Source organism: Pinus tabuliformis, chromosome 1_2 (genome assembly GCF_031772625.1).
Source record: "Pinus tabuliformis cultivar Carrire ecotype Pingquan chromosome 1_2, CPIR1, whole genome shotgun sequence".
Taxonomy (NCBI): domain Eukaryota; kingdom Viridiplantae; phylum Streptophyta; class Pinopsida; order Pinales; family Pinaceae; genus Pinus; species Pinus tabuliformis.
This window is the reverse complement of record NC_142298.1, coordinates 448,336,375-448,349,264: the sequence shown is the minus strand read 5'-3', so window position 1 is coordinate 448,349,264 and position 12,890 is coordinate 448,336,375. Positions and strand designations below refer to the sequence as shown.

The window sequence follows — 12,890 nt, the reverse complement described above, 5'->3', positions numbered from 1 at the left end:
TTTAATTAGTAGAATTTGAAAATCACATTACATCATCCTTGTCATCACAATTTATGCTATTGTCGATCTCAATCTGTCACGAGGGGAAGTCACTAGAGCATGGTCCTGAGCACTAGTCCCAGTAGGGGCAGAAGGATTGAGATCAAACTTAAGATGGCTTTTCACATAATCCACTTGAGCATCCAAGCTTTCCAGATTGATGTCACTACACCCTCCTTGTCTTGTTCAAGGAAGAGATGATATGATTTTGGTCTTCATGTTTCTCTTTCAAAACTCTGCCCAAAAGTGTTTTCAACTAACAATGGAGGGTGATAGAGTTCACATACTAGTTCTTTCTTCCCTTGGTATGAACACGATCAAGAACCCAATTAGCTAATTCCTCCATGACCATAGAATCTGAGCATTCTTGGTAGTCACTAGTGGTGAGGGTTTCGAGTTGGAAAATTTCCTTGCACATATTAGATGTAAAAAGAGAAAAATGGTCATGAATTCCTAAGCCTAGGCCTAGGCACGCAAACTGCCTCGCTAGCCTCTGCCCCCAACACTTTTATGGCTACGCATGCATTGCCATGGCATATTATCTCAGAAAAGAAAAAGCTGAGCTAGAAAATTGTTCCATAGTAGGCCTAGGTTGAGAAGAAAAATTAAAATACCTAAATAAAAGACAAGCCCAGAGGTACAAAGAACATGGGGTGACCTAAGCCAACAAGAACAAAATGTCTTGTACACTATAAACACAGAAAACCACCTTAAAACATAGACCCCTCAAGCTAGAAACAATAGAGAGCCATACCTAATGCATCATAGGTAGATTTAAAAAGAAACCATCAAGAAAAAACTTATAGAACTCAAATCCATAATGAAATACAACAAGGGGAGAGAGATAAAACCGTAACCTGCTTCCACTATCCCGTTTCACTAGAATCATCAAGAACATTGAGTGCAAGGTGGTGCCGCTAGCAACTATTACCTTTAGCCCCGAAGAATTTTATTGTGTCTCATGGAAAAAACCCTCTACACTTCCTGGTTCTAGCTCTGGTCATGCCTCCCACTTCCCACACGAGCACTAGATTAAGAGAATTTGCTTGTAAGTCCAAGTCCCTGTTGCTTTAAACCCATAGGTAGGGAACCTAGACTAAGAAAAATGTTGAGGGTCATGCCATTTAACTACAAAATTTCCTCCAACCACCAAACCTACATTGTCAAACTGCCACAACAATAATCCCGCTAGCAATGGTGGGCGAGGTCAAACCCAACATAAATATCAAACAAATGAGCCTTGATTCACAAGACCAACTAAAATGAGAATAAAATGAGAATAAAGTTTGCATGTGTTATGCATGGGGCGAGGCAGTCACACCACCCACCCTCTTAAATGTTGTGGGAGGTGGGTTCCCCCAACCTCTAATGCCACATCACTCGTCACCCTGATTATTGAATTAAATATTAAATGATGATGATTATCACATTCTTTATAAATACAAACAATTTTAATGCATATTAGTTAACTTTTTATTATTATAAATTATTAATGTATATTATCTATATTATTATGTGAATATATACAATATGTTGTTGTTATTATTATTATAGATGGACACATGTTGACTCGACGTGAACACAAACAGAATAACACATCTACTTTGGAATGCACCTCCCGACACAAAAATCATAAAAATTAACTCATATATATATATATATTAGGTTGTGAGACATGTTTGGGGGATTGAACTTCTAATCACTTGGATACAAAAGGGTTATCAACATGATTTTTGCTAATTGTCCTACCATTGGCAAAAATTAATATAAAATTATATTAATATATGATATAATATTTATTTAATAATCATTATTATGGTCGTTATTATTTGGATTTTTAATATTAGAATTTATAATATTAGGGTTTATAATATTGAGTTTATATATGTTTATATGTTTTTTATTAACATTAAGGTTTTTAATATTTGGATTTTAATATTCCAATTTAATGGTGGGGTTTATAATATTGGGTTTATAAAACTAGATTTAATATTAAAATTTATAATAATAACCTTATGATATTATTATATTATATTATATTAATAATAATTGTATTTTAATTATATATATATATATATATATATATATATATTAAATTATATTAATAAATGTGGTCTGATCATGTGTAAAGATAGTTAAATTCTTATCATATATTTGATAATTATTAATATGGTTGATATCAATCATATATTTACTAATTAAATAATGTGATTGTGCATATGTCTATCAACTTATATCAACCATATTAATAAATATGATTTTGTTAATATATTATCTTATTATTAAGAAAAACTTTAATAAAACAATATATATTATAATTTTCTTCGGCCAAAATAATATACAATATAAAATATCTTCTAAAAAACAAACCAAAAATTTCTCAAATGATAAACATTTCCTAAATTTTGAAAGTGCAAACATCTAGAAAGAAATATATCTAAACACAAAAAAAAATTCACCAATCAAAACTCCCAACAAAAAAGAAAAAGACCTAATGCCACTGTATAAAATGTCATACTATAATCCCACATATAGTGTTTCAAAACTCCCCAAAAAAAAACCTAATGCCACTAAATAAAATGTCATACAATAATTCCACATATAGTGTTTCGCGTGCATCTAAGACCAGTATGCTACATGAGATATTTTTACATTTTAATGATTACCCATTTTAAAATTAAATAAATTGATATATCGTGTTATATATTCTCTATTAAGAAAATAGAGATTAATGTATTTTTATAAATTTCATTATAAATTAAATAATTATATTAATTTGGCATGATCCATATTTTTATATTTTTTTTATTTAAATATAATATATATTTGAATTTATCAGAACATCTTTAATTAATTATTAATTAATTAATTTATTATTGGATAATCATCCACAAACATATAATGCATATATGAAAACATAATAAGATCCAATAATTTAACAAAAAACAACTCTTAAATATAAATATTCTATAATTTTTTTTTATAGAGACCATCCATAACAATAACAAAAATAATAGAAAGTAGAAAGTTAAGTTTTTAAAAGAGTAATTACTAGCAATTGTCCCAAAAGGTACAAAGAGAGGCCGATAGGATTATTAAATTAGAGTTGTTGAATTTCTCTAAAAGAGCTCTAAAAGAGATATTGGTTGAAGCCTACAAGGAGCAAAGAGATTTGATGTTTGGAGTTCTATGCTATCTGGACATCATATTTCTTTAAATACAATGTAATTTTTTATAAAAGTTCAAGCCCAATGCAGTTCTGCCATGCAGACATACACTTAAATCGCTACTAGACTTATGATATAGACAAAGTTAAAGTAAAGTGGTATAAAAGAGAATGTATCAAGTTAAACCACAAGTTACACATCTTCAGACCTAAAAAAGTACATAACAATGGTCTGGCAAATCAGTAGCGATATCATACTTACTTTTCCTTCCACATACATACAATTTCTCCAAAGGCAAGGACAAGAAAATTTTCAGCTCTAGTGAGCACCAGTGGGTCACTAAAACGAGTGACCACAAGAAGAGACACAATTGGATTAATTGAAAGAAAATACAAAGTTGCTAATTAGAAATTTATTGTCAAACACTATTGTTCTCATAAGTAGTGTTTGTTATCACATGCGTTTACAGTGGCCATTCAAGTTTCAATTTTATTAGATCAATTAGAACTTGTTTTGGTTCACAATCAATATTTTCTATTCAACTATATGTGTTTTATGTTTTGCAGATAACATAAAGAACAAAACAGTAAATCTCATCCTCTCATCAATAATCACTATTAAGTTGTTTACATATTTTACTCTTTAGTGAGCCAATGAAGTGTAATTAAGATGGCCATCATTCCAATGTCAGCCAATGGAGTGTAACCATAAACTCATCCAATAGAGATCAACCACAAGAATAATGTCAAGCTGTATCATCCAGCAATAAGTTTTTCTTTTCAATTAACAAGCTACCAGTTCTTTCGCTGTCGCATAAAATATAAATTGAGGAGTTAAAAGACACTAGGGCCATTATAGCTAAATATGCATCAAGCTTTAGTGCTTCACCTGACCAGAATGCAAAAAGAAATGCTACAACGCAGTAGCAATGGATTCATCAGTGAAAATTGGCCAGACTTTAATTAATTCACAAAAACGTTGAATGATATCAATTGTTCAAATTTTTTAAACAAGTAAAGAAACACAAGAGAAAAGACAAGAAATGCTCACCAAAAGACAAGAGATGTGCAAATGATTAAATTAGTTACTGAGGTGTGTTGAAATGCCTTAAAAAGTGCTTATAGACTTTAACTATATTTATTAAGGTCCCCAACTGGAATTTGCAGAGCAGAAGGTTTTGCCCCTAGGTTTGTTATTATCATGTTCTTGTTCTCTAAAAGTTTGCTCCAAGTAGATCAAGTGGGCAAGGGACTTTACATGGAATCCACTCAACTTCAGACACAGCTTCAGCCATTATGTAGAGTGATTGAAATTGAACACAACTAAGTAGTGACATTGGCTCACAGTAATACACCAAATATAAAATATTGAAGCTTTTACAGAAGCAAGCAGTAAGAAAAATTATGAAGCTCAGAGAAGTAGATTTAAAATCTTGACTGCTATTTGATACCAAATCATCATCAACTCCAAGCATTGCAAGTGATAGATGAGTTTGGATGTCACAACTCCCAGAGTTTGCTCCAGATACATCCTCAATCAATTCATCTAATTCCATGGACATTGTCAATTACCTCTTGGTCCAATAAGGTAGATCATCTCCTTCTCCTCGTAGTAATTTCAACAATTTTCCTTCAACCGATCATTTTGGGTGCCTGTTTGAGGGACTGGAGAATAACGAAGATGAGCCTAAGAAGGACAATGACGATCAAGAAAGGTAGAGACCATCATCCATTGTCTGCAGTTCTATAAAATAAAGAACATGACAAATATTTTAAGTGATAAGATAATGTCTGCTACTCAGGCACTGCATCAATGTATACTTTATTGTTCTCATCAATCTCCCCACTGATGAGCATCCAAGATAGCAGAGTGAGAACTTTACTTTTCAACCATCGTCACAAGGGGCGAGCACCATAAACCTACAAGTACCACGTTACCACATTATCCATTTAGAGGTTTTAGATGAGAATCCCCAACTAGTCTTGCATTTTACTCACAAATTTTGACCTAAATTACCCGTAAACCACAAAGGCTAATAATGATCCTGCCTGCTTCACTAGTATTAACAAGTAAACAATGCATTAATTTATATTAATCAGCAAACACACCAAAAACATCCCTTTACTATATACTTTGAACTAAGTTCGCCGAGTACGCAGAGACAGGCAGCACCCCATTTTTAAAGTTCAAGTGCCAGAGGAAAATGTTAAAATTCAAAGAACAGAACTGAAATTTATATCGATGGGATCCATACAGAAGAAAGAAGATCATGTGAAAATTAGAAAATCCGAAACTGAATGTGAAAATTGAGAAAATTGAAAATCTCAGAAAGCAACTCTGTAAACTGAAGAGTTCACAGCTCTTAAAGATCAACCGTTGGCCACCACAACCAACTGCCAGCAAAAATATCAGACTAAAATTACTCCCTAGACAGGTTCATGCAAAATATATGATAGACCATTGAAAATCTGAGAAAATGAAATTGTAAACTGAAAAGTCCTGCGCTTTTAATATTCACTGTTGGCCACCACAACCAAAACTCTGCAAAACATCAAACTCCTAGAATAACTTTCCACACAGGTTTATATGACAGGGCATGGAAAATAGAAATAAGACCTTGAATAAAATCATTGTACATGAATAACACCGAGCAAACATTATGAATGAAAAATACCAGGCATCAGAATAGAACATATAAATCGCAATTCTAGATTGTTTCAAAGGGAGGTAAGTCCAATTTAGTGAGGGAACCCTAACTCAACATCTCTTACGATGTGGAGACATGTGTCCAAGGAGTGGGTCATGTCCCCTGCAATAGGGAAAGGGAGGACTGGTGAAGGAGATGCAGTGTCAAGTTTATTAGGGTAGGGGACACATCCCCTGGCAAGTTAGACTGAATAAAACAAGAAACAAAGTGATTACTTACAGGATCATAGGCTTCGTGAACAACAAGATCCAGAGCGGCATCTGTAAACCCTAAAGCAACACCTCTCTCTGCAAGACGAATTGCTACATCTTTCATCTGTAGTCTAGCAACTTTCTTGAGCTCATCATGAGAAAGAGGATCAAATACAACTATCTCATCAAGTCTATTCAATAACTCTGGCCTGAAATGTCTTCTAACCTGCAACAATATTCAAAGGCATGTCAAAGCACCGCAGCCAACTTCGTGATAAAATTATATGAAAAAGATGCATACACAGAGTCCTGGAATGCGTGTGCATACTTCTTGCATGACATTCTCTCTTGCGGTTTTTATTGTTGTGTGGCCAGACAATGCAGCAAGCAAGTGCTCTGCTCTAAGGTTGGATGTCATGATAATGACTCTGTTTGAGAAACTAACAGTGCGACCTGGGCAGAAAATATGTAAGTAAACAAAACAACGGAAGCAAGGAACACAACTGACTGGCAGTATTTACAGAATAGACTGTTTACATGACTAAAACTGGGAGGACTATAACACAAGGCAGAGTCTCCCTTGCTCTTTTCAACATTCCTATAGTCTTCTCACAACACTAAATTTTTAGAAACAGTGCAGTGCTTTCTTTCCCTTGCCACAATTCAATTTTGATGAAAAAAAAACCATCTGCATGAAAAACTGCCTATTAAACAGTTACCCCTCCTTCCTTTTAGCTGCAATATGGGCAGATTCTCTCATGATTTTTTCGGTTACATGCTCAATAGAAATTTGGAAGCAAGTCATATGTTTCTTTTAACCAGTGTGGGTCGGCCACGTCCACTACAAGCCTAGATTTGCAATAATGACAACTTAAATATTTAACATAAGGATATCCTGATAATAATTTCCAACCACATGGCAAAGTGACAAAACATGTGTTTAACACAAGGCAATCCTTAGTCTCATGGAAAAGCATTGGAGAGGTTACCTCACTTTCTATCAAAAATAGATATAAATGACAGTACCAATCCACAGAAGTGATGTTTGAAAGCATTTCTTCAACGAGTACAGCTGCAGAGTCTGAAAGACTGGCCTGCGTAGTTTAGCACTCCCACACATATTCCATGTTCCCACTAGCTTTCATAGTGCATGTGTTTACAAGGCGCTTGCAATTCTTGCGTGGATCATTGACAGATCTATGTTACTTTTGACACTGAGCCCAAGTAAAAAATTTAAAACGAGTTATACATAACACAAGAATAATACCTTTCACATTTTAGTTGATTCCATTTATCTCAATCAACTCATGCATAGCATACCTGTATAGAAAGTCACCAGTGGAAGCTATCCTTCCAGAAATCCATTCAGGAGCTATTTGTCCAAGGAGGTGCAACTGCTCCTCAACTTCACCTGCGAGTACAAAATATTAAGCATGAGATCAAATCACATAGCATGGCATTGAAATTGTTTCCTGCAAGACAATAGAAGAGAGATGTTCAAAGAGAGTTATTTACTTCTATCAGTAACATCCGTGTGATTTGATATTATTTTGTGAACAAGCTCCTGTCTTGTAAGAAATGAGCGTTTGCTTAAACGAAATATATCACGTATCATATTGAAGAGTCTAGGCAAGCATCCAATCATCTGCTGACACATATTAGCAGCAGATACACCCGACTTGCACTCCTCTATCGTCTTCAACTCTTTTTCATAGACCTACAAAGTTACAAACAGTCTTTAGTACTCAAAGGGGAAAATTTTACTCAGAAGCTCAAAAAACTTTACAATTTCAAAGTGACCTGCAGTATGATCTCTGCTACAATATATTTTGACGTATAACATGCATTCAGTTTACAACACAGCATGCAACCAACCCAGAATCAACCAGAGCAGATAAAGTATTAACAACTACAAAGAACATCACAAAGAAAAGTCATTGCAATTTGACATGATATGCCAATGCAATTTCCAAGGCACTAACGAACATGGGGTAAAGCTTGGTCTGAAAAGCAATTTAATGTCATTGACTTGAATCAACTAATTATGAACAAAGTAAAACCACGAAAGATAATGACAAGAACTTACCTCTTGCAACACTGGCATTGGAATGGAGTCAATGATTTCCTGATCTGATTGAGACATTCCATCGATATGTATCTTGCAAGCCTCCTGAATATTGTTACTTGTCTTTTCAGCTGGCTCTGAAACGTTCGATTCTCTACCAATGTCCAGCTTGCAACTTTCTTGAGCTCATCATGAGAAAGAGGATCAAATACAACTATCTCATCAAGTCTATTCAATAACTCTGGCCTGAAATGTCTTCTAACCTGCAACAATATTCAAAGGCATGTCAAAGCACCGCAGCCAACTTCGTGATAAAATTATATGAAAAAGATGCATACACAGAGTCCAGGAATGCGTGTGCATACTTCTTGCATGACATTCTCTCTTGCGGTTTTTATTGTTGTGTGGCCAGACAATGCAGCAAGCAAGTGCTCTGCTCTAAGGTTGGATGTCATGATAATGACTCTGTTTGAGAAACTAACAGTGCGACCTTGGCAGAAAATATGTAAGGAAACAAAACAACGGAAGCAAGGAACACAACTGACTGGCAGTATTTACAGAATAGACTGTTTACATGACTAAAACTGGGAGGACTATAACACAAGGCAAAGTCTCCCTTGCTCTTTTCAACATTCCTATAGTCTTCTCACAACACTAAATTTTTAGAAACAGTGCAGTGCTTTCTTTCCCTTGCCACAATTCAATTTTGATGAAAAAAAAAACCATCTGCATGAAAAACTGCCTATTAAATAGTTACCCCTCCTTTCTTTTAGCTGCAATATGGGCAGATTCTCTCATGATTTTTTCGGTTACATGCTCAATAGAAATTTGGAAGCAAGTCATATGTTTCTTTTAACCAGTGTGGGTCGGCCACGTCCACTACAAGCCTAGATTTGCAATAATGACAACTTAAATATTTAACATAAGGATATCCTGATAATAATTTCCAACCACATGGCAAAGTGACAAAACATGTGTTTAACACAAGGCAATCCTTAGTCTCATGGAAAAGCATTGGAGAGGTTACCTCACTTTCTATCAAAAATAGATATAAATGATAGTACCAATCCACAGAAGTGATGTTTGAAAGCATTTCTTCAACGAGTACAGCTGCAGAGTCTGAAAGACTGGCCTGCGTAGTTTAGCACTCCCACACATATTCCATGTTCCCACCAGCTTTCATAGTGCATGTGTTTACAAGGCGCTTGCAATTCTTGCGTGGATCATTGACAGATATATGTTACTTTTGACACTGAGCCCAAGTAAAAAATTTAAAACGAGTTATACATAACACAAGAATAATACCTTTCACATTTTAGTTGATTCCATTTATCTCAATCAACTCATGCATAGCATACCTGTATAGAAAGTCACCAGTGGAAGCTATCCTTCCAGAAATCCATTCAGGAGCTATTTGTCCAAGGAGGTGCAACTGCTCCTCAACTTCCCCTGCGAGTACAAAATATTAAGCATGAGATCAGATCACATAGCATGGCATTGAAATTGTTTCCTGCAAGACAATAGAAGAGAGATGTTCAAAGAGAGTTATTTACTTCTATCAGTAACATCCGTGTGATTTGATATTATTTTGTGAACAAGCTCCTGTCTTGTAAGAACTGAGCGTTTGCTTAAACGAAATATATCACGTATCATATTGAAGAGTCTAGGCAAGCATCCAATCATCTGCTGACGCATATTAGCAGCAGATACACCCGACTTGCACTCCTCTATCGTCTTCAACTCTTTTTCATAGACCTACAAAGTTACAAACAGTCTTTAGTACTCAAAGGGGAAAATTTTACTCAGAAGCTCAAAAAACTTTACAATTTCAAAGTGACCTGCAGTATGATCTCTGCTACAATATATTTTGACGTATAACATGCATTCAGTTTACAACACAGCATGCAACCAACCCAGAATCAGCCAGAGCAGATAAAGTATTAGCAACTACAAAGAACATCACAAAGAAAAGTCATTGCAATTTGACATGATATGCCAATGCAATTTCCAAGGCACTAACGAACATGGCGTAAAGCTTGGTCTGAAAAGCAATTTAATGTCATTGACTTGAATCAACTAATTATGAACAAAGTAAAACCACGAAAGATAATGACAAGAACTTACCTCTTGCAACACTGGCATTGGAATGGAGTCAATGATTTCCTGATCTGATTGAGACATTCCATCGATATTTATCTTGCAAGCCTCCTGAATATTGTTACTTGTCTTTTCAGCTGGCTCTGAAACATTCGATTCTCTACCAATGTCCAGCTTGCAAGGTTCAGCATTGCTTTTCTTAGGAGATCGTAAGCACAGTAGGCTTGTTTCAGAGCAATTCTTAGTTGTGTCAACTTGCAGTGTCTGGGATTCATCTACACCGAATCTGAATCGCTTTGAAGCATGCAAGGGTGGAGTATTAGGGAACCCTTTCACTGGAGTGTTCTCCAAGCTGAATGTTTTTCTATCATGCTGAGGATATGTAGAGTTTTGCATCACCTTCTCATTCTTCTTCGATATGGCAAATGGATTTGCAACCCTCCTCAAAGGTGATGACTTAAATGAATCCACAGAGTTACCCCATTCACCGGATTTGGCAGGTGTAGAGAGTACAAGGGACTGTGGAGATTGAAAACCTTGAGTGAGGTCATCATCCAAATTGGCTTCCTCTGCCTTCCTTTTCAGAGGTGTTGAACGGGTTCCAGGCTGCTCACAAGCAAGAGGAGCGGAGGAATCTTTTTCTGATCTGTTAAAAGCTATTTCTCTTTTGACATTGGTATTGTTAGATCTCTTCATAGTGGGCTGAGAAAGACGAGAGGCCTCTGGAGAAGCAAAGCCTGGCATTCCGGGAGACAAAACAGGAGGGGATGTAATAGGTGCAGCAGAAACTCCCGCAAATCGCAGAGATTTCTTACTGATAGGGCTCTTTATATTAGTTTTCAGTATGGATTTAACAATTGGTGTTTTGACAGCAGAGGACACATCAGAAACTGTTTTCAAAGCAACAGAACGACGAGTAACCCTTGGTGTTACAGGGGAGAAATAACCCTTTGATATAGGCGTGTTTGGATTCTCGGACTCTGACGCTGTTTTGCAAGGTGTGCGGGACACATCAGAAGTTGTTTTCAAGGCAACAGAACGACGAGTAACCTTTCAAATCTGGGACTTGCTCCGGCACAGGGAATGGTGGGTTCGCAGATGGTTCAGCTGTGAAGTTCCTCTGAGAAAACCGCCTCTGGAAATTTTTGGGTAAAAGTGAGGACATCATAGAGGGTTGAGGGTCTTCTTGATGAGGGGCAGGCGGATCAGAAGAAACACCTCTTGCTGGGGAAGGACTTTTACATATCACTGGAGGAAGTAGAGAGCAGCCTGGGGAGGTTAGCTGACATTTTCTATTGAAGGGCTCTGGCAGGATTGCCTCCGGAACATCATCTCCCTGAAATGCAATCGATGAAGCCCACCATGTACATACCCAGTTAAAACTCATAATATTGAAGGATTTTAAGGAATAATAATAATAATAATAATACAGGATAGCTGGAGCAGACTCACATTGGGATGAGCCTTGACGAATTCCATTAGACGGGTACGAAATGCTTTTCGCAAACCCAATGTATTGTTGGCTTTGGAGACCTTGCTCTTGCCACTTAGCACTGCATCATGCAAGACAGTGATTTTCAATTCTGGTTTCATGCACAGCGTCTCCTCATCATGTGTCATGATCTTCTCCAGCAAAAGCCCTTCGGGCAAAATGTGCTTCATTTGTGCCACATGGTTATACATAAATCTCCTGCAACCAGAATTAGGGTTTACTATTAATTCCCAAACGGTGATGAAAATATCTTTTACTATGCCTGTGAAAATTTACCTTAAAAGTCTGAGCATTCATTCTATGACTACAATCGGCCAATCTTTAGATCCTGGATAGAGAAGAAGTTCTATGTCTACTAATGTTATCAAGCTCTATGCATTGTAGGTCTGAGAGGAGAACGGAAACCAGTCTCTGGTTTATACATACTTGTGGGTCATCGATTCAACTTGGGGGCAGATATTGCAGAAGCTACTGTTTCCCTTACGAAGCCGAAGCAATTTGATGGCAGACTCCATGGAATTGAAAAGCTCTGCCAGCATTTCATATCTATAACACCCACACATAAATGCGTGAGTTTATCAAACACCCAGAAAATCAGATTGTAGAAATATAGTGACAGATATATGCTTACTTGTCTGGAAGACTGAAATCTGTAGTCTTCGGAGCTTTGGGCGGGGCAAAAATGGATTTTTGACGCAGATTTCTTTTGGGACGAGCTGTGGAATCGTTTGAGCTCTGTAATAGTTTTCTGGTTTGATTTGCGACCTCCTTGACAGACATAGCAACTCCCCTGTTTTTAACTCTTGAAGAAGAGTTTTCACTGCATTTTTTCTCGGGCGTGGGAGCACCCAACAACAACGATGGAGTTCTGCCCGTGGCCTTCTCTGATCTTCCATCGATTTGTTTTTTGAGAGATTTGCTGATACGGACCGGCTTCTTGCAAGGGAACCCTAAAACCGCTTGATCCTTTTTCTGGTTAAGAGATCTTTGGGAGGAAGAGGAAGATGTGGATCTGCCCCTGCCCGTGCCTGTGCATGTGCCTTTCCCTCTGCCTGTGCCTTCCCCTTGCTGTCTCCTGCCTCCTGTACCGTCCATCGTTATCGCTGTTTCTTTGTTTCGCCGAGAAATCCAC

General features: G+C 36.6%; 3 protein-coding genes across 4 annotated transcripts; all 3 read right to left on the bottom strand.

The window, feature by feature from the left end:
• Positions 1–4,648: 4,648 nt before the first annotated feature.
• Positions 4,649–8,307, bottom strand: LOC149206299 (chaperone protein ClpB1-like). 2 transcript variants are annotated; one of them, XM_089395403.1, is made up of 5 exons: positions 8,191–8,307; positions 7,620–7,821; positions 7,425–7,515; positions 7,094–7,318; positions 6,217–6,330 (listed from the first exon to the last, which is right to left on the bottom strand). In XM_089395403.1, the coding sequence occupies exons 1-4, from the start codon at positions 8,245–8,247 to the stop codon at positions 7,261–7,263; spliced, it is 408 nt and encodes a 135-aa protein (XP_089251529.1). In that variant the 5' UTR covers positions 8,248–8,307; the 3' UTR covers positions 6,217–6,330; positions 7,094–7,260. The 2 variants fall into 2 exon arrangements, with proteins under 2 accessions (XP_089251530.1, XP_089251529.1); XM_089395404.1 differs by lacking the exons at positions 7,094–7,318; positions 7,425–7,515; positions 7,620–7,821; positions 8,191–8,307 and adding exons at positions 4,649–5,125; positions 6,433–6,553 and having other exon boundaries at positions 6,133–6,330.
• A 1,407-nt stretch (positions 8,308–9,714) lies between these two features.
• LOC149206298 (uncharacterized) lies at positions 9,715–11,010 on the bottom strand. Its single transcript, XM_089397649.1, has 2 exons — positions 10,294–11,010; positions 9,715–9,924 (listed from the first exon to the last, which is right to left on the bottom strand). Exons 1-2 carry the CDS (start codon positions 11,008–11,010, stop codon positions 9,715–9,717), a joined length of 927 nt encoding a protein of 308 aa, XP_089253775.1.
• A 38-nt stretch (positions 11,011–11,048) lies between these two features.
• On the bottom strand, positions 11,049–12,853 carry LOC149206297 (CDT1-like protein a, chloroplastic). The gene is made up of 4 exons (XM_089397648.1): positions 12,390–12,853; positions 12,185–12,304; positions 11,719–11,956; positions 11,049–11,602 (listed from the first exon to the last, which is right to left on the bottom strand). The coding sequence occupies exons 1-4, from the start codon at positions 12,851–12,853 to the stop codon at positions 11,279–11,281; spliced, it is 1,146 nt and encodes a 381-aa protein (XP_089253774.1). The 3' UTR covers positions 11,049–11,278.
• Positions 12,854–12,890: the final 37 nt, after the last annotated feature.

Excerpts from the sequence above, each read along its gene's own strand:
- LOC149206299 (XM_089395403.1), bottom strand. The coding sequence starts at position 8,247 with ATGTCTCAATCAGATCAGGAAATCATTGACTCCATTCCAATGCCAGTG. Across the intron at positions 7,516-7,619 it reads CACGGATGTTACTGATAGAA|GTGAAGTTGAGGAGCAGTTG; the intron begins GTAAATAACTCT and ends TTGTACTCGCAG. Across the intron at positions 7,319-7,424 it reads ACTGGTGACTTTCTATACAG|TGTCAAAAGTAACATAGATC; the intron begins GTATGCTATGCA and ends ACTTGGGCTCAG.
- LOC149206298 (XM_089397649.1), bottom strand. The coding sequence starts at position 11,010 with ATGCCAGGCTTTGCTTCTCCAGAGGCCTCTCGTCTTTCTCAGCCCACT. Across the intron at positions 9,925-10,293 it reads CAATGCCAGTGTTGCAAGAG|GTCTATGAAAAAGAGTTGAA; the intron begins GTAAGTTCTTGT and ends GTAACTTTGTAG.
- LOC149206297 (XM_089397648.1), bottom strand. The coding sequence starts at position 12,853 with ATGGACGGTACAGGAGGCAGGAGACAGCAAGGGGAAGGCACAGGCAGA. Across the intron at positions 11,957-12,184 it reads GTTGAATCGATGACCCACAA|GAGATTTATGTATAACCATG; the intron begins GTATGTATAAAC and ends TTCTGGTTGCAG. Across the intron at positions 11,603-11,718 it reads TCGTCAAGGCTCATCCCAAT|GGAGATGATGTTCCGGAGGC; the intron begins GTGAGTCTGCTC and ends ATTGCATTTCAG.